Raw genomic sequence first — 25,450 nt, 5'->3', positions numbered from 1 at the left:
AGGGGGTACCTGGCCTACCTACAGGGGGTACCTGGCCTATCCACAGGGGTACCTAGCCTATCCACAGGGGGTACCTGGCCTATCCACGGGGGTACCTGGCCTATCCACAGGGGGTACCTGGCCTATCCACAGGGGGTACCTGGCCTATCCGCAGGGGGTATCTGGCCTATCCACAGGGGGTACCTGGCCTACCTACAGGGGGTACCTGGCCTATCCACAGGGGGTATCTGGCCTATCCACAGGGGTACCTGGCCTATCCACGGGGGTACCTGGCCCATCCACAGTGGGTACCTGGCCTATCCACAGGGGGTACCTGGCCTATCCACAAGGGGTACCTGGCCTATCCACAGGGGGTATCTGGCCTATCCACAGGGGGTACCTGGCCTATCCACAGGGGGTATCTGGCCCATCCACAGGGGGTACCTGGCCTACCTACAGGGGGTACCTGGCCTATCCACAGGGGGTATCTGGCCTATCCACAGGGGGTACCTGGCCTATCCACGGGGGTACCTGGCCCATCCACAGTGGGTACCTGGCCTACCTACAGGGGGTACCTGGCCTATTCACAGGGGGTACCTGGCCTATCCACAGGGGTACCTGGCCTATCCACAGGGGGTACCTGGCCTATCCACAGGGGGTACCTGGCCTATCCACAGGGGGTACCTGGCCTATCCACAAGGGGTACCTGGCCTATCCACAAGGGGTACCTGGCCTATCCACAGGGGTACCTGGTCTACCTACAGGGGGTACCTGGCCTATCCACAAGGGGTACCTGGCCTATCCACAAGGGGTACCTGGCCTATCCACAGGGGTACCTGGCCTATCCACAGGGGGTACCTGGCCCATCCACAGGGGGTACCTGGTCTACCTACAGGGGGTACTTGAGAAGATCCATGAGACCATAGACTTACTGGTAAAATATACATGGGGTACTTCAGGGGTACTCTGGGCAGAGCAAAATTCAGTTGATGGCACAGTAACAGAAACAGTTTGGGAACCACTGTCTTTACAGTATAGTACAATACCTACTGTAAACTATACTGTAAACGGATGAAATGAACACAACAGGTAAAGCAGTAGTACTGATCTAATGTCCATGTACTCTGTATTACGTATCAGTGACCAGGCATGAACACTGGACTTCTTGGACAAGCAGGTTTCTATTTACTCCATTTGATCTGGATGAATAATAATATATTATATCTAACTGAATACACAATACATCAAATCAAATGTTATTAGTCACATGCACCGAATACAACAGGTGTAGTAGACCTTACAGTGTACTGCTGAATACAACAGGTGTAGTAGACCTTACAGTGTACTGCTGAATACAACAGGTGTAGTAGACCTTACAGTGTACTGCTGAATACAACAGGTGTAGTAGACCTTACAGTGTACTGCTGAATACAACAGGTGTAGTAGTCCTTACAGTGTACTGCTGAATACAACAGGTGTAATAGACCTTACAGTGTACTGCTGAATACAACAGGTGTAGTAGACCTTACAGTGTACTGCTGAATACAACAGGTGTAGTAGACCTTACAGTGTACTGCTGAATACAACAGGTGTAGTAGACCTTACAGTGTACTGCTGAATACAACAGGTGTAGTAGACCTTACAGTGTACTGCTGAATATAACAGGTGTAGTAGACCTTACAGTGTACTGCTGAATACAACAGGTGTAATAGACCTTACAGTGTACTGCTGAATACAACAGGTGTAATAGACCTTACAGTGTACTGCTGAATACAACAGGTGTAGTAGACCTTACAGTGTACTGCTGAATACAACAGGTGTAGTAGACCTTACCGTGAAATTCTTACTTACCAGCCCTTAACCAACAATGCAGTTAAATAAATACAGTTTAAGAAAGTTTCTAACCATGTTTGGCTCTCATGACAGGTGATGTTCATGAATATAACCTGATGAATATAACCTGAAGTACACCAGGCTGAGTGTCGGTGTCAGCAATCAGCGTGTCATCACAGTGGGATCACTGTCACTATGTCCAGGCTGATCAAACACCTGACACTGACATGCTGCACTGCAGACACTGTCTACTCAAACATGGATATAAACTTTACTCCAGTTTCAATAGGGACCTTTTCCACTGGCTGCAGGTCCAACAGCAGAGAGACTGACAGGCTGTATAATCTTTACCATACACACTGTCAGCCAGGCTCCAAGTGTAATACTCAACAGTACTCACACACTCTCACGCGCAAGGATGTACGTGCATGTGGGTGCACACACACACACACACACACACACACACACACACACACACACACACACACACACACACACACACACACACACTCTCTCTTCCTAACTCTCTCTCTCCCTATCTCTCTCTCTCCCCATCTCTCTCTTTCTCTCTCTCTCTCTCTCTCTCTCTCTCTCTCTCTCTCTCTCTCTCTCACACTCTCTCTCTGTGTCTCTCTCTGTCTCTCTCTGTCTCTGTCTCTCTCGGTCTCTGTCTCTCTCTGTCTCTTTCTCTCTCTCTCTCTCTCTCTCTCTCTCTCTCTCTCTCTCTCTCTCTCTCTCTCTCTCTCTCTCTCTCTCTCTCTCTCTCTGGGTAGCTGTCATGTGTGCTGGATAGAGTTGGAGGAGAGAAAGCCTGGGGCTCTATTCACAGAGGGAGAGAGAGAGAGGACCAGAGAGGTTGGAAAGGGAGAAACCAATGGAACGAGACAGAATACACACATATTTATCGCTGGATGTACTGCATGTTCACTGGGCCATGTGCCAAGCTTATATTTGAGAACACACCCGAGGATATTCGGCTGCTCCTAACAGATGTGGAATCAGCATTGCTAATAAAGGGGACACCATTTCAAACCTTCCATTAAGAATGCTCTAAAAAGAAAAGGTTCCTGGAGTTTCCTTTAGGGGTTCTTCAAATTGAAACTGTTGGGGAACCCGTCCTTATAAGTTCTTCAAATAACCTATTTTAATGGATCCTCAAAGAACCTTTCAGGGTTCCATTTAAAAAAAAATCTTTTTTTTTTTTCTTGCGCCCGGCCTGCCACAGGAGTTGCTTGTGCACGATGAGACAAGGATATCCCTACCGGCCAAACCCTCCCTAACCCGGATGATGTTAGGCCAATTGTGCGTTGCCCCATGGACCTCCTGGTCGCGGCCGGCTGCGACAGAGCCCGATGCAGTGCCTTAGACCACTGCGCCACCGGGGAGGCCCTAAGGGCTTAATTTGTATTAACCCCCCCCATTATTATTATTATGAATATTAAAAACAATAACAGCAATAGTTTAGTTGTCAGTGTTTATTATGATTTTAGTGGAATAAAAAAATCCCAATATGAGGTAAACTCCCAGCAGATCCCCAAGTCCAATGTGTATATCCTCTGGCCTGTTGATGTTAATGTGTTGATGTTCTCCGTATCCACAGCCAGAATGATTTAGCAGTGCATGGTGATCGAACAGGTTACCTGTTATATTCATCAGAGGTGTAGGGAGGGTTATGTCTGTGAATAAAACATGTTTAATTATACAGATGATCAACATAACATGCACTCAACAATATGCATACCTTGGTTTTTGTGGTGAATGGAAAAAACTGTTTTGATAATGGTTTTCATACACATACCTTGTCCATAATGTAGAGGCCTGTGGGATTTTCATTGAAGAGGTAAGGGAGTAGGATGGTTCATGTGATCTCCATAACATACCAATACCTACTGACATAACTTTGTATGCCTCCTTGTCTGTATACCTGCAGACAGACAAAAAAGTGTGCAGTTCAGGCAGCCTTTAACATATTATTATAGCCTCCAGTACATAGTCTTACCTCTTTGTTGAATGATTTCCATTGAGTTGTGTCCATTTTCTGTTTTAAAAAGATTTACACAAATATGAATAGATAGATGGTGTCATCAGAAATCCATTTAGATCATAATAGGGACATACCTTAAGTTGAGATCTTTACATTTTTCAGTTAAGTGCCTGCACCTGCTGTCCTTTCAAATTCAAATGTTTCAGTTGGGCAGTTAGGTTCCTGCAAGAGCCCCCACCAACGAAGGAGGTTCCTCGATGAACCCCACCTCCTATGGGGTTCTTGGAAGAATCTTTTTGCTGGCCATTTTCAGCGCCAAGGTTCTTCAAAGATCTTTGAGGATCTTAGAAGAACCCTTGTTGATCCCCTAATTTTTAGAGTGCCAACACTTATTCCTTTTTTTCTAACTGTTTCTCTCTCTCTTCACATCTCCTCTCATCCCTCCCACCCATTCTGACCTTTCATCTCTCCCTCTCTGTCATTCCCTCTCTCTCATGCCCTGCTGCCCACTCCCTTTGACCATCTCACCCTCCTCTCCTTCCACTCCTTCCTCTCCTCTCCTCCCTGGCAGGTGGGCGTCAGGGAAAGCTTCCTGTCACAGCCTTCGAGGCCTTTGACCTGGAAATGAAGAGTTGGACGCATTACCCCTGTATCCCCAGCCGCCGAGCCTTCGCCTGCTGTGCTGCCACCGAGCGGGGCTTCTTCAGTCTAGGAGGGCTCCAGCAGCCCTGCCCCCATAACTTCTACTCCAGACCTCACTTCGTCAGCACGGTGGAGGAGTACGACCCAGAACAGGGTAAGTCCCTTCAGTGCTACAGGTGCTCTACCCACATAACTAAATAAAACCCAGTATTGTTAAGTTGTTTTGTATCTCTATCAATACTCTCATTCAGTCAGTCCCACTATAGCTCCAATACTCTCATTCAGTCATTCCAACTATAGCTCCAATACTCTCATCCAGTCAGTCCTACCATAGCTTCAATACTCTCATTCAGTCAGTCCCACTATAGCTCCAATACTCTCATTCAGTCAGTCCTACTATAGCTCCAATACTCTCATTCAGTCAGTCCCACTATAGCTCCAATATTCTCATTCAGTCATTACAACTATAGCTCCAATACTATCATCCAGTCAGTCCTACTATAGCTTCAATACTCTCATTCAGTCCGTCCCACTATAGCTTCAATACTCTCATTCAGTTCCTCCTACTATAGCTCCAATACTCTCATTCAGTCAGTCCCACTATAGCTCCACTATAGCTCCAATACTCTCATTCAGTCAGTCCCACTGGTGAGCTGAACTCATTTGGCTCAACAAACTGTCTCCCCTTATAGAGCCATGCATGCATAATGTCCTCCATAAAAGCCAACACCAACCCTATAGACTCAAACACTGCCCTTACACACAGTAACACATTTAGCTTAGCATACATGATCGACCACCTTGATTCTGTCTTATGTAGCAACATTTGAAATTGTGTACTTTACATTGGATAAAAGCAGAGACTCAGAGCTACAACATGGTATATCACACACTGCATTTGAGGAACAACGGGAAAGTACTTCAGCTTTGAAATTTGATAAACTCGTAACCTCGCTTTTGATGAAAATGGCCTTTGAATGTTTTGGATGGACAAGATGGCGCTGACAGAGATGGTCGCCTCGCTTCAGGTCCTTAGGAAACTATGCAGTTGTTTGTTTTTTTATGTGTTATTTTCTGTATTATTTCTTACATTATTAGCCCAGGAAATCTCAAGTATTATTACATACAGCCAGGAAGAAATATTGGACATAAAAGCCATGACAACTTTACCAACATTATGACAAGGAATACATATTTCCAGAAGTGGATCCTTTGTTCAGACCTCCAACCTGGACATGGGATCTTATCCCAGAGGCCGACCCAGAACAACGAGGTCGCCGCAGGAGAGGCAGACGGAGCGGCCCACTGGTCAGACTCAGAAGGCGAACACACCATCCACCGCTTCCCAGCATATTACTCGCCAATATCCAATCTCTAGATAAGGTGGACGAAATTAGGGAACGAGTTGCCTTCCAGAGAGACATCAGAGATTGTAACATTCTCTGTTTCACGGAAACATGGCTCACTCGGGATATGTTGTCAGAGTCTGTACAGCCACCCGGTTTCTTCATGCATTGCGCCGACAGAAACAAACATCTCTCTGGTAAGAAGAAGGGCGGTGGTATGCCTTAACGACTCATGGTGTAATCACAACAACATACAGGAACATAAGTAATTTTGTTCACATGACCTAGAATTCCTTACAATCAAATGCATTATCTTCCAAGAGAATTATCTTCGATTATAGTCACAGCTGTGCAGATTCCCCCCAAGCATATACCTCGTCGGCCCTAAAAAAAAATTAACTGCACTATGTAAACTGGAAACCATACATCCTGAGGCTGCATTTATTGTAGCTGGGGATTTTAACAAAGATAACCTGAGAACATGACTTCCTAAATTCTGTCGGCATATCGAATGCACGACACGGGCTGCTAGCATTCTGGATCATTGCTACTCTAACTTCCGCGATGCATACAAAGCCCTCCCCCGCCCTGCCTTTGGGAAATCTCACCATAACTTCATTTTGTTGCTCTCAGCCTATAGACAGAAACTTAAACAGGAAATGCCCATGCTCTGGTTTGTCCAACGCTGGTCTGACCAATCGGATTCCACGCTTCAGGATTGCTTCGATCATGTGGACTGGGATATGTTCCAGATAGCCTCAGACAACACCATTGATATTTACGCTGACTGTGAGTGAGTTTATTAGCAAGTGCATCGGAGATTGTGTACCCACTGTGACTATTAAAACATTTCCTAACCAGAAACCTTGCATTAATGGCAGCATTCACGCAAAACTTGTAACTTTTTTAGGATAGGCATTCGGAATTTTGGATGAAAATTGTGCCAAAAGTAAACTGCCTGCTACTCAGGCCCAGAAGCTAGGATATGTATATAATTGGTAGATTTGGATGGAAAACACTCTGAAGTTTCCAAAATAATGTCTGTGAGTATAACCTAACTGATATGTCAGGCAAAAACCTGAAGAAAATCCATCCAGGAAGTGCTATTATTTTGAAATATGAAAGCCTATCCACCATTTAAATTTAGGGAGTCTTGTTTTCAGATTAGCCTTGTTAAAATCCCCAGCTACAATGAATGCAGCCTCCGGATAAATGTTTTCCAGTTTGCAAAGAGTTAAATAAAGTTCATTCAGAGCCATCGATGTGTCTGCTTGGGGGGGGATATATACGGCTGTGATTATAATCGAAGAGAATTCTCTTGGTAGATAATGCGGTCTACATTTGATTGTGAGGAATTCTAAATCAGGTGAACAGAAGGATTTGAGTTCCTGTATGTTTCTTTCATCACACCATGTCACGTTAGTCATAAGGCATACGCCCCCGCCCCTCTTCTTACCAGAAAGATGTTTGTTTCTGTCTGCGCGATGCGTGGAGAAACCCGTTGGCTGCACCGCCTCGGATAGCGTCTCTCCAGTGAGCCACGTTTCCGTGAAGCAAAGAACGTTACAGTCTCTGATGTCCCTCTGGAATGCTACCCTTGCTCGGATTTCATCAACCTTGTTGTCAAGAGACTGGACATTGGCAAGAAGAATGCTAGGGAGTGGTGCACGGTGTGCCCGTCTCCGGAGTCTGACCAGAAGACCGCCTCGTTTCCCTCTTTTTCGGAGTCGTTTTTTTGGGTCGCTGCATGGAATCCACTCCGTTGTCCTGTTTGTTAGGCAGAACACAGGATCCGCGTCGCGAAAAACATATTCTTGGTCGTACTGATGGTGAGTTGACGCTGATCTTATATTCAGCAGTTATTCTCGACTGTATGTAATGAAACCTAAGATGACCTGGGGTACTAATGTAAGAAATAACACGTAAAAAAACAAAAAACTGCATAGTTTCCTAGGAACGCGAAGCGAGGCGGCCATCTCTGTCGGCGCCGGAAGTCCATGGCATTTGGATGAGAATATAGTGATTTGATCCATTTAATAAAATTTGGGCCCATATTGAACTTTTCTAAGACTGAAAACAGAAAGCTCCACTCCATCCTGTCAAACGCCTTCTCAGCATCCAGTGAAGCCAGTAGGACAGGGGTCTTCTGTGCGTTTACTTGATCAATAATATCAAAAAGACGGCGAATGTTATCAGAAGAGTATCTGTCTCTAATAAATCCAGTTTGGTCCGCTTTTATTATTTTGGGAAGAAGAGTGTTTAGTCTTTTGGCGAGCAATTTGGTAATTATTTTATAGTCGAAATCCAACAAGCTTATGGGCCGGAAGGACGAGCAGGATAGGGGGTTCTTGTCCTTTTTTAGCAACACTGTAATGCGAGCTGTGTGCATTGAGTCTGGGAGAACTCAGTTTTTGCAAAAATCCTCCAGCATTGGCATGAAGATAGGGCTGAGCTGGGGCCAAAAAGCTTTGTAGAACTCTCTGGGGAATCCATCTGGGCCTGGGGACTTATTAGGTGGCATGGAGGTAATTGCCTCCAAGATCTCCTCAGGAGTAAAGGGGGAGTTGAGATCTTCCTGGTCGGTCTCTGATAGTTTAGGTAGCGAGATTCCCTCTAGGAAAGAGTGGAGTTCTGCCTCTGTGTGTTTTCTCTCAGAGGTATATAGTTTGCAGTAAAAATCATGAAAAGTTAAATTGATCTTTTTTGGGTCATATGGGACCTCGTCCTCTGCTGTTCGGATAGCCATGACTGCTCATTTTTTAATTGGTAAGCAAGCAATCTACTGGGCCTATTGCTATACTCATGGTATTTCTGTTTAGTAAAGAAAACTTTTTTTTTTATCTCCCGAGTGTAGTCCAAATTCAGTTTGGCTTTGGCTGCTTTAAGATGACTCCAGGAGGTGCTGTCTAGGGATTGTTTATGTATTTTTTCACAGCATTCCAGCTCCCTCTCAAGATCTAGCCTGTGTGCTTCCATTGCTTTTTTCTTAGAGGACGCATATGCAATTAGATGACCTCTTAGTGTGGCTTTAGCAGCGTCCCACATTGTGGCCGGAGAAACAGGAGAGTCTTTATTGTCTTGTGTGTAGTTGTCTATCCATGTAGTTACCAATGTATGGAACTCGTCATTTAATAGCATGGAGGTGTTGAATTTCCAGCTCTTTGACCTCGGGATGTTTTTGCAGAGGTCAAAGCAGAGGTGGACAAAGGCGTGATCTGAAAGTGCTATGGGTCCGATTGTACATGTGGCTGAATTTATGAAACTCTTTGGGATAAAAATGTAATCTATACGGGAGTAGGTGTTATGGACATTAGAGTAGTATGTATAGTCCATAGATGAGCTATTATTCTCTCTCCAGATATCTATCAGTCCCATCTCTTTAGTAAGAGAGTTCAACATCTTTGCAGATCAAGGATTTGTGGTGGGGACTTGAGATGATTTGTCTAGGGTTGGGTTAAGGGTACAATTAAAATCTCCGGCCACCACGCCAAAGGAGACACAATGCTCATTGAACAGGGTTATAATTTTTGACATGAAGGCAGGAGTATCTGTGTTAGGGGCGTATATGTTTAATATAGTAATTGGTTGACCACATAGTGACCCAGTTATCAAAATAAATCTCCCCTCCGGATCAGATATGTTTTTGTCAATTATGAATGGAACATTTTTATGGATAAGTATGGCTGTGCCTCTACTGTTTGATTTGAAAGATGAGAAATACACCTGTCCCACCCAAGCTCTGCGGAGTTTGGCATGTTCAGCATCACAGAGGTGTGTCTCTTGTAATAGCGCAATGTCTGCTTTTTCCTTTTTTTAGAGCACATAGTATCTTTTTTCGTTTTATTGCATGCCCTAGACCATGGCAGTTCCATGTCAATAGATTTAAGGTACTAGTCATCGTCATCGAGCAGTAATCGAACTTTAGTGCAAGTCATCGCTGGGTAAAAGTGGATAGTAATTACAGCTGCGTTCACATAAAAGGAAAATAAATGGTGTACATAAAATAATAATCTCTGAACACCCCAGCCGAGTTCCCAAACAACTTGACACATCCCGTTGGATCTATTACCCCCCCCCGCTCAGTCTCAAGTTAGCAACGCACAACGTCTCCCTCTCCCCACTAAAGAAATGCCTCATCCTCTCCACCCCGCATTGAGTAAATAACACAGTTGCCCTCGTCCAGACCACAGTAAAAGAGGGGAGAAAAATAAAATCAATAGCCCAGCCTACATATGCCTCCCCCAAAGGACATAGGGAACCCCAGGTAATAATAGCAACAACAAAAAAACAGGGAAATAAAAGTAGGCTGAAACATTAGTAGGCCTAGGTTAGGCTATACAGCCCATCCCTCTCAGTTAAAGGACAATAAATATAAATTGGACGGCTATAATGACATTTAGGGGGTGGATCTCTGGATATCGGCTATATGTCGTCTTACCTCCTTTAGTAATGGCATTAATCGCATTTAGTCATTGGTCTGTTTCTCATTGGCCAGGATTGTCTTTCAAAAAACGTTTTGCCTCTTCGGGAGTTTTGAAGTGTCGCAAGGCTCCTTGGTGAAGAATCCTGAGCTTGTTTGGGTATTTGAATCCCCTGAAGATGCCTCGGTCAATGGAGTATTTCTTCACTTCGTCAAATTCTCGGCGCTTTCGGCGTATTCCAGCTGACAGGTCCTGGTGTAAAGCGAGTTTGGCGTTTCCCACTGTGATGGTGTTGTTTTTCGCCGCCTGTAGGACTCGTTCCTTGTCGGTGAATCTCAGGAAACGTATGGTGATTGGGCGCGGTGGTTGTCTGGCTGCTGGTGGGGGCCTCAGTGCTCGGTGAGCTCTCTCGAGTTCTATGGGCCTGTCGGTGGGCAGGTGGAGCCACTCGGGAAGTTTGTCTTGCAGGTAGCGGATCAGTGGCATGTTTCCCTCTTCTTTTTCGCCCAGATTGAATAGAACACAATTATTCCTTCGCCCCCTGTTTTCCAGGTCCTCTGTTTTCTCTTCCAGATGCTCGATTTTCTTTTTAGCATATGCTATTGTTTCCATGGCATCTGTCAATAAGTTTTCCATGGATAGGATTCGCCCCTCTGCCTTGTCCAGGCGCCCCGCGTTTATGGTTATCTTGTTGTTGATGTCAGGCAAAGCGTTTTCCAGGATTGTCACCTTGCCCCCTATCGCACTGAGCTGAGAATTAATGGCATCTAATTTAGTGTTTAGTTCTGTACGTTGGGATCTCAACTCAGAAAGGATGTCTTCGACAGAATGCGAGGTTGGCATTCGTTGTGCCTCGTGGGGGAGCGGGTTCTCTTGCTCCTGGCGCTAGTTTTTTCTGAAGCTAGCTTCTTCTTGGACGCTTTTTCCGTCGCTAATACTCAAGTCCGGGTAAAAATGTCACCTGTAGTGTCGCCTTTTGTAGCCGCCATGACTTTTTCTTACTAAAGCTAAATGAGTGTGAACTTGGAGTGGAGGTAAGATTAGGAATTGGAAACTACTTGTGCGGAGCTCTTAGTTCATGCGGCCATCTCGTTCAAGGGTCACGTGATCCCCCTTATTGCAATTTCTGACTTTTGTGACTAATCTACTTGGCTGCTAACTGTTTGTAATGTTTTGTGAGCTGAGTCCTGTCCTCGGATAATTGCATGGTTTTCTTTCGCGGTAAAGCCTCAGACGGCGGCTGGATTAACAACAAGTTAAGCTTTATTTTGATGTATTGCACTTGTGATTTCATGAAAGTTAAATATTTATAGCCATTTACTTTGAATTTGGCGCTCTGCAATTTCACCGGAAGTTGTCGAGTTGGGATGCTAGCATCCCACTGATCCATAAGATGTTTTAATCATGGCAAGGCGACTGGAAACTTGACCAAATACAAACAGTGCAGCCATTCCCTCCACAAGTTAATCAAACAAGCAAAGCGTCAGTATAGAGACAAAGTAGAGTCGGATTTCAAAGGCTCAAACACGAGACGTATGTTGCAGGGTCTACAGTCAATCACAGATTACAAAAAGAAAACCAGCCTGATCGCAGACATTGACGTCTTGCTCCCAGACAAGTTAAAGAACTTCTTTGCTCGCTTGAGGACAATACAGTGCCACCTACATGGCCCGCTACCAAACCTCAGGAGGCTGAAGAAATGTGGCTTGTCACCTAAAATACTCACACACAATCGAGAGCATCCTTTCGTGCTATATCACCGCCTGGTACGGCAACTGTACCGCCCTCAACCGCAAGGCACTCCAGAGGGTGGTGTGGTCTGCACATCGCATCACCGGGGGCAAACTACCTGCCCTCCAGGACACCGACAGCACCCGATGTCACAAGAAGGCCAAAAAGATCATCAAGGACAACAACCACCCGAGCCACTGCCTGTTCACCCCAATATCATCCAGAAGGGAAGGTCATTACAGGTGCATCAAAGCTGGGACCGAGAGACTGAAAAACAGCTTCTATCTCAACGCGATCAGACTGTTAAACAGCCATCACTAACATAGAGAGGCTGCTGTCAACATACTGACTCAAATCTCTGGCCTCTTTAATAAATGGATTTAATAAAGGTATCACTAGTCACCTTACATAACACCACTTTAATAATGTTTACATATCCTACGTTACTCATCTCATATGTATATACTGTTCTATACCATCTACTGCATCTTGCCTATGCCGTTTGGCCATCGCTCATCAATATACTGTACAGGTATTTATATGTACATATTCTTATTCATCCCTTACATTTGTGTGTATACAGTAGTTGTGATTTTTTTTGATTACTTGTTAGATATTACTGCATTGTCGGAACTAGAAGCACACGCATTTTGCTACACTCGCATTAACATCTGCTAACCATGTGTATGTGACAAATGCAATTGGATTTGATTTGATACCTACTTCTTTGTCTACACCCATTCAGCATCATTCACACACTCTTAAGCTTTAGCCCCACCCATCTCTTTAAGGGTTGATCCGAGTGTTCTGTCCTAACAACAGCAATCAAGCACCCAAGCTAACATTGGCTAGCTACTTCCAGACTCACGGACCATTTTACTCGCCCTAGCAGAGCTGGTTAGGCTGTTTTTATTTCATCCAGAATGTGCTGCTGGCAACAATTTACGCTTTTTTTTCTCGCTTTTTTGCCAATGTTTTCTGACACCATATTCAACCCGTGTTGAGCGTTCGTAAATTTGTCTGTTATTCTGCGCTCTGCCAGACTCAGATGAGAGTGCTCTGAAATCGGAGTAGATAGCCAGAGTGAATTTACCAGCTACGTCTATCAACAGTTGTTGCAGTGACGTTCTATTGAAATGGTTAGTTTGATAGTGGAGTCTTTTGTTAAGACATGTAGCTAGCTAGCTAAACAATGAACAATAATCCCAACTCATGACGTTACTACCCTGCATGAGCTAACATTAGGCTATAACTAGCTAGCTAGTCTATCTTACATCATGGATGGACGATTCTCCCTGTCACGGATGCCATGGTTGCCCTTAGTTTGAAGATGTAATCCGGAGACAGGTGTTTTTTAGCCATCTCCTTAGCTGTCATACTCTAATTCCACTGATTTCAAAACTCGGTCCTCCAGAAAGTGGAGAGCAACACTTACACAGTTCTACTAAGCAAAATATATATATTTTTTAAAGCTGTGGTTAGAAAGGATTACCTACACATACTGAACAGCTCATATTATAGACAGAAGCGTGTTATATGGCAGACCAATTCGAACTCATCTCTCGGTGTCACGTTCTGACCTTAGTTCTTTTATTATGTCTTTGTTTTAGTTTGGTCAGGGCGTGAGTTGGGTGGGTTGTCTATGTTCGTTTTTCTATGTTGTGTTTTGCGTTTGGCCTGGTATGGTTCTCAGTCAGAGGCAGGTGTCGTTAGTTGTCTCTGATTGAGAATCATACTTAGGTAGCCTTTTTTCACCTGTGTTGGGTGGGTGTTTATTTTCTGTTCTGTGTTTTGTATTTCACCGTTCAGGACTGTTTTCCACCTGTGTTGGGTGGGTGTTTATGTTCTGTTTTGTGTTTTGTATTTCACCGTTCAGGACTGTTTTCCACCTGTGTTGGGTGGGTGTTTATGTTCTGTTCTGTGTTTTGTATTTCACCGTTCAGGACTGTTTTCCACCTGTGTTGGGTGGGTGTTTATGTTCTGTTCTGTGTTTTGTATTTCACCGTTCAGGACTGTTTTCCACCTGTGTTGGGTGGGTGTTTATGTTCTGTTCTGTGTTTTGTATTTCACCGTTCAGGACTGTTTTCCACCTGTGTTGGGTGGGTGTTTATGTTCTGTTCTGTGTTTTGTATTTCACCGTTCAGGACTGTTCATTTCTGTTTTTGTTTTGTGTTCATATAATAAATACAATATGGACACTTACCACGCTGCGCATTGGTCCTCCGATCCTTCTTACTACTCCTCAGAAGAAGAGGAGGACGAGAATCGTTACACTCGGCATGTCCAGCCCACTCATTATCTCAGCCAATCATGGCTAGCGGGAAGGTTGCTGACTTTTTCTGTGGCTAAACGAACTAGGCTCGTAATTTAACAATTATATTTTGTATTTACAGATAGCATACAAGTTTGTTATTAAGGCACATGAAAGTTCACATGCATTTCTGCCCCAAAAACATATTTTGATAGGGGGGGAAAAGTTTAAGTTCAAATGGCTCTCCTGTCAAGTAGTGACCCGTGACATACGCCTGGTTTCCTGAAACGGGTCACATCCTAACACATTCTTCCTCTCAGAAAACACTTCTGTATCTTCCCCATTCTTTTTGAAACCACATCGTTGTTTCAGGCCGGGGTGGGTTGTGTTGGGGGTTGTTACTGATTCACAGAGCCATGGAATAGGGTCCCAATCCCATGCTTTCCTACTGCAGCTTCCTGGTAGACTGATATAGATGAGGCATGGTTGCATTTAGTATTCCAGAGCTGTGCTGTGCATGATTCACCATCCATTTCTGGATTAAGCCCAGTGAGCACGAGTTACCTTTCACCTCGGGCTGTGTGTGTGTGTGTGTGTATGTGTGTGTGTGTGTGTGTGTGTGTGTGTGTGTGTGTGTGTGTGTGTGTGTGTGTGTGTGTGTGTGTGTGTGTGTGTGTGTGTGTGTGTGTGTGTGTGTTATCTTGTGTGCGTGGGTATGTGTGGTCAAGGGGAATCTTTTCCTCCATCCATATTAACGTTAAATTCTATAACTCCCCGCTGTGCCTGTCAGGTCTTGATAAATATAATATATAGTCTTTTCAGTTGCTGAAATCAAAAGCCAGATGAGTTTAGTGTAACCCCTACATTTAATTTGGTTGGCTTTTGAAGATAATGATATTTCTAACAAAGCAATCCCGAGCTGTTCACGGTTAAGGAACGTGTTGTGTGTACTTTATGGGCGAGGGACTTTGTGCTTAGCACGTTATCTCTCTCACTCATTTCCTTTCCAGTCATTGCGTTCCTGGACCTGGGACACGGTGGCGAGGAGATAGCAGATGACCGCTAATGGAATAGCGGCACAAAAGCCCAGTTAAAGAACTGCATTTATGTTCAATCTCCCTCAGACAGAGCCTTGTCGGATAGCCATGAACGCGTCAATTCCGATGCAGTATTTGACAAATGCTTCCTACAGCTGTCATGATGTGCAGTATTCTGTTGCTGTACACATGTCATGGAGTTTCATATTTGAGTCCAATACATTAGGGCTGGGTTATAGTCTCATTTATATTAAGCAAAAAGCAGCTTTTTATTTATTATAATGCTTTACATCCTCAAATGTTTTAAGACAATTTGCATGTTAATGTTCCCTCATGAAGATTCACGGCTGCACAAGGCAGGACAGCGTGCCTAGTAAATGGAAACTATTGTGCCCCCCTCTCTCTGTGTGTGTGTGTGTTGTGTGTTGTGTGTGTGTGTGAGAGAGAGAGAGAGAGAGAGAGAGAGAGAGAGAGAGAGAGAGAGAGAGAGAGAGAGAGAGAGAGAGAGAGAGAGCGAGAGAGAGAGAGAGCGAGAGAGAGAGAGAGAGAGAGAGAGAGAGAGAGAATCTTACGAGTTCCAACCCAACTTTGCTATTTAGTTTATCTTTATTATTGTCACATTTGACCACCAAGCAACTCAGCTGTTCTCTTGTTCATACCACAACCCAGTCCTTTGATTCATGGGCTACCAAAAATATTCAGGCGTCGACGCGATAGATGTGTCGGCATCCTGGTGAGATTGAGACGAAGAGAAAACCCGATCGGCACTCCTCTTCATTCTACAGGAAAATGTTCAGTCACTGGAGAATAAGATGGATGAGCTTTGTTCAAGAGTCTCCTATCAGACAGACTTGAAAAGCTACAATATTATCTGCCTTGCAGAGAGGTGGCATGGAGGACTTTATGTACGTAGAACTCAGTGGTTTCTCCATGCAGCGGCACGATCAGGCAAGTCCAAAGGGGGACTGTGCCTCTTTATAAACAACAACTGGCAGACTCTTTTATCTACCAAGAGAGTTCTGTTTTGTAGTTATCACAGTTGTCTACATCCCTCCACAAGCCAACACCACTTTGGCACTCAATGAACTGTACGGGGTCATAAACAAACAAGAAACCACTCACTCACAGGCAGCTTTTCTGGTGGGTGGAGACTTTCATGTGGGGAGACTTAACACAGTTCTACCTCACTTTTACCATCACGTCTCCTGCACCACTAGTGGTGTTAAGAACTCTAGACAAAACTTTTATTCTACACGCAGAAACACATACAAGGTGCTCCCTTTGGCAAATCTTACCAAGACTCTATTCTCCTGCTTCCTGTTTACAAACAATAGCTCAAACAGGAAGTACTAATGACACGCTCAATACAGAAGTGGTCCTTTGAAACAAGACTACAAGGACTGTTTTACTAGCACAGACTAGGATATGTTCCGGGATTCATCCGATAGCATTGAGGAGTTTACCACATCAGTCACGGGCCTCATCAATAAGTGCATAGACAAAGTCGTCCCCACAGTGACTATAAGAACGTATCCAAACCAAAAACCATGGATTACAGGCAATATCCCCACTGGCAATTGCTAGAGTAGGCCTGGGCAATTATTTCCCATGGAGGGCCACATTAGAATACATTTTGCCATCGCGGGCCAGAAACATTTTGCAGGATTACACATCATGTGTATAACTGTGTTGACAGATATATCTACCGTAAATCACATCCAGATATGCTACTTATTTTACTTTTTTAACATGCACAGAAATAAACCACATCCATGTTCTTTTTTTGGGAGGTATTTTCATTATTAAACATGTATTGAACTACACGGAGGGTAAAGTACACTGTGCATTCAGCACCACGGACAGAGGTCTTGTTATCAGGTATGTACAAAAACACAAGAAAGAGAGAGAGCTCAACATTACATTTAAACGACTCAATCAGTGCGAGGAGTGAAGTCTCTGATGGGCAATGACTAGAGCAGAGAAATCAGGTATAGTTTCTGACGTCGCTATGTGCAGGATTGCTGAGAGCTGAGAGTCAGTAAGAGATTATCTGTGCCTTGACTTGCTATCTTTCATCACTGAAAATGTCTGTTCACGTACTGTACATAGGTTGACCCAAACATCTTCTGAGCATGACTCCTAATCTTTGGAAAGTTTTGTTCATTTGGAGATGCATATAGCATCGTAAGTGACATTGTTTTGAATAGTTCTCCAATCACAGCATCAGACTGAAGATCGATAAACTCAAATTGCAGGTCAGTCGGAGCGTTATCCACATTGAAGGTGAAAGGAGAGGAAACCAACAGCATGTCATTTTCCAATGCTTTGAAATCTTCCAAAAGACGAGAAAACTCAGCATTCAAAGCACACAGCAGCAATAAATAATTCTCCCTCTGGTCATCTGATAGGGAACAGACTAGTAATGTCATCTGATAGGGAACAGACTAGTAATGTCGGAAGGTCATCTGATAGGGAACAGACTAGTAATGTCATCTGATAGGGAACAGACTAGTAATGTCGGAAGGTCATCTGATAGGGAACAGACTAGTAATGTCATCTGATAGGGAACAGACTAGTAATGTCATCTGATAGGGAACAGACTAGTAATGTCATCTGAAAGGGAACAGACTAGTAATGTCGGAAGGTGATCTGATAGGGAACAGACTAGTAATGTCGGAAGGTCATCTGATAGGGAACAGACTAGTAATGTCGGAAGGTCATCTGATAGGGAACAGACTAGTAATGTCATCTGATAGGGAACAGACTAGTAATGTCATCTGATAGGGAACAGACTAGTAATGTCGGAAGGTCATCTGATAGGGAACATACTAGTAATGTCGGAAGGTCATCTGATAGGGAACAGACTAGTAATGTCATCTGATAGGGAACAGACTAGTAATGTCATCTGACAGGGAACAGACTAGTAATGTCATCTGATAGGGAACAGACTAGTAATGTCATCTGATAGGGAACAGACTAGTAATGTCGGAAGGTAATCTGATAGGGAACAGACTAGTAATGTCGGAAGGTGATCTGATAGGGAACAGACTAGTAATGTCGGAAGGTCATCTGATAGGGAACAGACTAGTAATGTCGGAAGGTCATCTGATAGGGAACAGACTAGTAATGTCGGAAGGTGATCTGATAGGGAACATAATAGTAATGTCGGAAGGTCATCTGATAAGGAACATACTAGTAATGTCATCTGATAGGGAACAGACTAGTAATGTCGGAAGGTCATCTGATAAGGAACATACTAGTAATGTCATCTGATAGGGAACAGACTAGTAATGTCGGAAGGTCATCTGATAGGGAACAGGCTAGTAATGTCGGAAGGTCATCTGATAGGGAACAGACTAGTAATGTCGGAAGGTGATCTGATAGGGAACAGAATAGTAATGTCATCTGATAGGGAACAGACTAGTAATGTCATCTGATAGGGAACAGACTAGTAATGTCGGATGGTAATCTGATAGGGAACAGACTAGTAATGTCATCTGATAGGGAACAGACTAGTAATGTCATCTGATAGGGAACAGACTAGTAATGTCATCTGATAGGGAACAGACTAGTAATGTCGGAAGATAATCTGATAGGGAACAGACTAGTAATGTCATCTGATAGGGAACAGACTAGTAATGTCGGAAGGTCATCTGATAGGGAACAGACTAGTAATGTCGTCTGATAGGGAACAGACTAGTAATGTCGGAAGGTCATCTGATAGGGAACAGGCTAGTAATGTCGGAAGGTCATCTGATAGGGAACAGACTAGTAATGTCGGAAGGTGATCTGATAGGGAACAGAATAGTAATGTCATCTGATAGGGAACAGACTAGTAATGTCATCTGATAGGGAACAGACTAGTAATGTCGGATGGTAATCTGATAGGGAACAGACTAGTAATGTCATCTGATAGGGAACAGACTAGTAATGTCATCTGATAGGGAACAGACTAGTAATGTCATCTGATAGGGAACAGACTAGTAATGTCGGAAGGTAATCTGATAGGGAACAGACTAGTAATGTCATTTGATAGGGAACAGACTAGTAATGTCGGAAGGTCATCTGATAGGGAACAGACTAGTAATGTCATCTGATAGGGAACAGACTAGTAATGTCATCTGATAGGGAACAGACTAGTAATGTCATCTGATAGGGAACAGACTAGTAATGTCGGAAGGTGATCTGATAGGGAACAGACTAGTAATGTCGGAAGGTCATCTGATAGGGAACAGACTAGTAATGTCGGAAGGTCATCTGATAGGGAACATAATAGTAATGTCGGAAGGTGATCTGATAGGGAACAGACTAGTAATGTCGAAAGGTAATCTGATAGGGAACAGACTAGTAATGTCATCTGATAGGGAACAGACTAGTAATGTCGGAAGGTCATCTGATAAGGAACATACTAGTAATGTCATCTGATAGGGAACAGACTAGTAATGTCGGAAGGTCATCTGATAGGGAACAGACTAGTAATGTCATCTGATAGGGAACAGACTAGTAATGTCATCTGATAGGGAACAGACTAGTAATGTCATCTGATAGGGAACAGACTAGTAAAGTCGGAAGGTGATCTGATAGGGAACAGACTAGTAATGTCGGAAGGTCATCTGATAGGGAACAGACTAGTAATGTCGGAAGGTGATCTGATAGGGAACATAATAGTAATGTCGGAAGGTGATCTGATAGGGAACAGACTAGTAATGTCGGAAGGTCATCTGATAGGGAACAGACTAGTAATGTCGGAAGGTCATCTGATAGGGAACAGACTAGTAATGTCGGAAGGTCATCTGATAGGGCACAGACTAGTAATGTCGGCAGGTCATCTGATAGGGAACAGACTAGTAATGTCGGCAGGTCATCTGATAGGGAACAGACTAGTAATGTCGGAAGGTCATCTGATAGGGAACAGACTAGTAATGTCGGAAGGTGATCTGATAGGGAACATAATAGTAATGTCGGAAGGTGATCTGATAGGGAACAGACTAGTAATGTCGGAAGGTAATCTGATAGGGAACAGACTAGTAATGTCATCTGATAGGGAACAGACTAGTAATGTCGGAAGGTCATCTGATAAGGAACATACTAGTAATGTCATCTGATAGGGAACAGACTAGTAATGTCGGAAGGTCATCTGATAGGGAACAGACTAGTAATGTCATCTGATAGGGAACAGACTAGTAATGTCATCTGATAGGGAACAGACTAGTAATGTCATCTGATAGGGAACAGACTAGTAATGTCGGAAGGTGATCTGATAGGGAACAGACTAGTAATGTCGGAAGGTCATCTGATAGGGAACAGACTAGTAATGTCGGAAGGTGATCTGATAGGGAACATAATAGTAATGTCGGAAGGTGATCTGATAGGGAACAGACTAGTAATGTCGGAAGGTCATCTGATAGGGAACAGACTAGTAATGTCGGAAGGTCATCTGATAGGGAACAGACTAGTAATGTCGGAAGGTCATCTGATAGGGCACAGACTAGTAATGTCGGCAAGTCATCTGATAGGGAACAGACTAGTAATGTCGGAAGGTCATCTGATAGGGAACAGACTAGTAATGTCGGAAGGTCATCTGATAGGGAACAGACTAGTAATGTCGGAAGGTCATCTGATAGGGAACATAATAGTAATGTCGGAAGGTCATCTGATAAGGAACATACTAGTAATGTCATCTGATAGGGAACAGACTAGTAATGTCGGAAGGTGATCTGATAGGGAACAGGCTAGTAATGTCGGAAGGTCATCTTATAGGGAACAGACTAGTAATGTTGGAAGGTGATCTGATAGGGAACAGACTAGTAATGTCGGTAGGTCATCTGATAGGGAACAGACTAGTAATGTCGGAAGGTCATCTGATAGGTAACAGACTAGTAATGTCGGAAGGTCATCTGATAGGGAACAGACTAGTAATGTCGGAATGTCATCTGATAGGGAACAGACTAGTAATGTCATCTGATAGGGAACAGACTAGTAATGTCATCTGATAGGGAACAGACTAGTAATGTCGGAAGGTAATCTGATAGGGAACAGACTAGTAATGTCGGAAGGTGATCTGATAGGGAACAGACTAGTAATGTCGGAAGGTCATCTGATAGGGAACAGACTAGTAATGTCGGAAGGTCATCTGATAGGGAACATAATAGTAATGTCGGAAGGTCATCTGATAAGGAACATACTAGTAATGTCATCTGATAGGGAACAGACGAGTAATGTCGGAAGGTGATCTGATAGGGAACAGACTAGTAATGTCGGAAGGTGGGTGAGATTGTTGTCATCTCATAGGGAACAGACTAGTAATGTCGGAAGGTGGGTGAGATTGTTGTCATCTGATAGGGAACAGACTAGTAATGTCGGAAGGTGGGTGAGATTGTTGTCGTCTGATAGGGAACAGACTAGTAATGTCGGAAGGTGGGTGAGATTGTTGTCATCTGATAGGGAACAGACTAGTAGTGTCGGAAGGTGGGTGAGATTGTTGACTTCTAGTTGGCGGATCAGGAGGAGTAATTTTCCCTTGACGGCTTTGACAAGGCTTTACATCTGATGTGCAAAAAGGCCCTTCCCTTGTAGTTTGGAATTCAGTTCATTCATGAGGGCCATGATGTCCACAGTGAAGACAAAAGCAGCCAAACATTCCTCATCTTGTAGTTGAGGGAAATCCACATATTTTCCTTTCATTTGCTAAAACTCAGCATCTCCAACTTCAGGTCCCAAACCCTTTTAAGCACCTTCCCCAAACTCAGCCATCTCACGTTTGTGTGGTAGGGGAGATCTGCATGACCCGACTATGTCTGTTCCAACAGTGAGACAAACTGCCTGTGGTTTAAAGATTTTGCTCTTATGAAGTTTACCACTTTAGTGACTGTATCCACATGGCTCATTTCCAGAACACATTTCCAGCCCTCTTTTCCACCCTCTCCACCCTCTCCTCCTCTCCTCCTCTCCTCTCCACCCTCTCCTCCTCTCCTCTCCACACTCTCCTCCTCTCCTCTCCACCCTCTCCTCCTCTCCTCTCCACCCTCTCCTCCTCTCCTCCTCTCCTCTCCACCCTCTCCTCCTCTCCTCCTCTCCTCTCCTCCTCTCCTCTCCTCTCCTCTCATTCAGCACCTCCTGATGAATAATACTTTTCCTCCCTCTCCACCCTCTCCTCCTCTCCTCTCCACCCTCTCCTCCTCTCCTCCTCTCCTCTCCACCCTCTCCTCCTCTCCTCCTCTCCTCTCCTCTCCTCCTCTCCTCTCCTCTCCTCTCATTCAGCACCTCCTGATGAATAATACTTTTCCTCCCTCTCCACCCTCTCCTCCTCTCCTCTCTACCCTCTCCTCTCCTCCTCTCCTCTCCTTTCCTCCTCTCCTCTCCTCTAATTCAGCACCTCCTGATGAATAATGCAGTGCAGGAAAATAATTTTCTGATCTGGGTTCAGTTCAGCTACTTGATCTTGTATCCTTTTCAAAAGGCCAACATTTTTTCCTGTCAAGTTTGGGCACCCATCAGCGGTCCCACTGGATAACTTTTCAAAACAGCTTTGCCACACACTTATTAACCTCCTCCAATAAATATTTCCCTGTGGTTGTGCTCTTCAGTGACTACACTGAAGCAAGCTTTTCTGTCATTTCAAAGTCTGGGATTATGCCTTGTAGGAATATCAACAACTGCGCTGTGTAACGTGTCTCACTGCTCTCATCCAGGGCCAAGGAGAAATAGGGGAAATCCTATACCTTGTCCTTCAGCTGTTGTTCCATGCGATGTCCTCAACATGCCTTCTCCCTCTTCGTCTTGACAGGGAAACATTTTCAAACAGCACTTTCTTGTCAGGGCAAAGTGTTGCGGCAGAGTCAATTAAACATTCTTTAATGAATTCACCCTCAACGAATGGTTTGCTATGTTTAGCAATATTGTGGGAGAGTACATAGCTAGCTCTCACAATTCTGTCATTTGCTGAATGCATTTCTGTGAAAAGTCCTTGCTGCTTTTGCAACTGAGAAAGCAACTCATTCGATGCACTTGCCCTCTGCTCAGAAGACATATTCCTACATTTCTCTATATGCTTTGTCTGGAAGTGTCGGGACAAGTTGTAGTCTTCAAGACAGAGATGCTCTCTTTGCACACTAAGCACACAGCTTTCCCTGATACCTCAATAAATGCATATTTTGATGTCCAGTCTTGCTGGAACACCCTACATTCGTTGTCTACTTTCCTTTTCTTTGAAATCTTTGAAAAATACATTTTTTGCGCAATTTCTTGGTAGCTACTATTTGTAACTGTGACGTGTGTGTCAGCATATCAGTCCCTATCTGTCCCCGTGCAGTTGTTTATATGTGCCTTCAAAATAAATGTAAATGAATAAAAGAGGTGGGAGTTAAATAATTACACAAAGGTGAGTATTCATTGGAGTTTTAATTTGAATAACAAATAAGTTTTTCAAAACTTTACTATCGCAAATTCTTTATGTGATCTGAGCATGATTCTGCGGGCCGCATTGAATCAGGTCGCGAGCCTGGGTTAGAGAGGTACCGCCTGCAAGACACGGGACACGAATATGGACGCATACAACAAAGCCCGCTATGACCTCCAGATGACTGTGTGATCTCGCTGTCCATGGCCGATATGAGTAAAACTTTTAAACAGGTTAACACTCGCAAGGCCGACAGATTAAAGACCAGGGCACATTCTCAAAGCATGTGCAAACCAGTTGGCTAGTGTCTTCACACTGGTCTCTCTCTCCCACCTGGACAAGAAAGGAAATAACTATGTGAGAAGGTTGTACATAGGATACACCATAGTCCACTCCCCTCCAAGCTCATCGCTAAGTTGGGGACTGAACACCTCCCTTTGCAACTGGATCCTGGACACCCTGACAGGACGGCCCCAGGTGGTGAGGGTACAGTTGGGAACAACCCCTTCGCCATGCTGGCCCTCAACACGGGTGGGGGGGCCTCAGGGGTGTGTGCTTAGTCCCCTTCTGTACTCCCTGTTCACCCACGACTGTGTGGCCACGCACGACTCCAACACCGTTATCAAGTTTGCTAACAACACGACGATGTTAGGCCTGATCTCCGACAGCGATGAGACAGCCTACAGGGAGGTCAGAGACTTAGCAGTGTGGCGCCAGGACAACACCCTCTCCCTCAACATCAGTAAGACCAAGGAGCTGATCGTGGATTACAGGAAAAAGAGGGGAGAGCACCCTCCCATCCACATCAACATCCTAATAAATAAATAAATCCTTGGATCCTCAAAACGTTTTACAGCTGCACCATTGAGAGCATATTGACTGGCTGCATCACCGCTTGGTATGACAACAGCACCGCCCTCGATATGAGAGAGAGAGAGAGAAGCCTGGCGATAATACTGTATTATGGACAATAATTATCAGCGCAGATTTTACAGGCCATATCCTCAATTACACATCTCTATGCTCTTATCTGCCCATTTACTAGTGTGCAGCACTGGCTAGTAAATGCACTGAGCAGAGGAAACCTGTGTGGGTTTGTTGGTGGGCGAGAGCATGTGAGTATGAATTTAAAAGGGTGTGTGTGCTGTGGAGACTTATCCCACCACCCTGGCTCTTATCATAAGTCCCCTGACCTACACAATGTTTACCTCAAGCAATACTGACTATCGATCATGTGCTTAAACTGAGTATTTCATGTCTTTATGGATATCATAAAGTACTGTTGAACGGAAAGTTTTGACAAAGCTGAAATGAAGAAGGGAGAAGATTTTCTTTCTTGTCTTCTAGTGTTCATGTCTTTTTTAAATGTCCTTTGAGTTGAAATGACATCTGGGGCAGTACGCCATCTAGTTTCTATGGAATGAGTTGAAATGACATCTGGAGTAGTACGCCATCTAGTTTCTATGGAATGAGTTGAAATGACATCTGGAGTAGTACGCCATCTAGTTTCTATGGAATGAGTTGAAATGACATCTGGGGCAGTACGCCATCTAGTTTCTATGGAATGAGTTGAAATGACATCTGGAGTAGTACGCCATCTAGTTTCTATGGAATGAGTTGAAATGACATCTGGGGCAGTACGCCATCTAGTTTCTATGGAATGAGTTGAAATGACATCTGGAGTAGTACGCCATCTAGTTTCTATGGAATGAGGCAAAGTGGTTTGAGGTAACGTGCCTCTCAGCAATATGCCTGGGAACAGGAAGCTAATTGACCCAGTGCCTGGGAACAGGAAGCTAATTGACCCAGTGCCTGGGAACAGGAAGCA

The 25,450-nt window shown here is 44.2% G+C and overlaps 1 protein-coding gene across 1 annotated transcript in view; it reads left to right on the top strand.

Moving 5' to 3' along the window:
- LOC139368942 (kelch domain-containing protein 8B-like) overlaps positions 1 to 25,450 on the top strand; it is a 162,789-nt gene that overhangs the window by 101,744 nt on the left and 35,595 nt on the right. Inside the window, exon 3 of the mRNA XM_071108448.1 lies at positions 4,368 to 4,592. Within this exon, the coding sequence (XP_070964549.1) occupies positions 4,368 to 4,592 (225 nt within the window). The remainder of the gene's footprint in view (positions 1 to 4,367; positions 4,593 to 25,450) is intronic.

This window comes from Oncorhynchus clarkii, chromosome 16 (genome assembly GCF_045791955.1).
Source record: "Oncorhynchus clarkii lewisi isolate Uvic-CL-2024 chromosome 16, UVic_Ocla_1.0, whole genome shotgun sequence".
Taxonomy (NCBI): Eukaryota; Metazoa; Chordata; class Actinopteri; order Salmoniformes; family Salmonidae; genus Oncorhynchus; species Oncorhynchus clarkii.
This window is presented reverse-complemented; position numbering and strand designations above follow the sequence as displayed.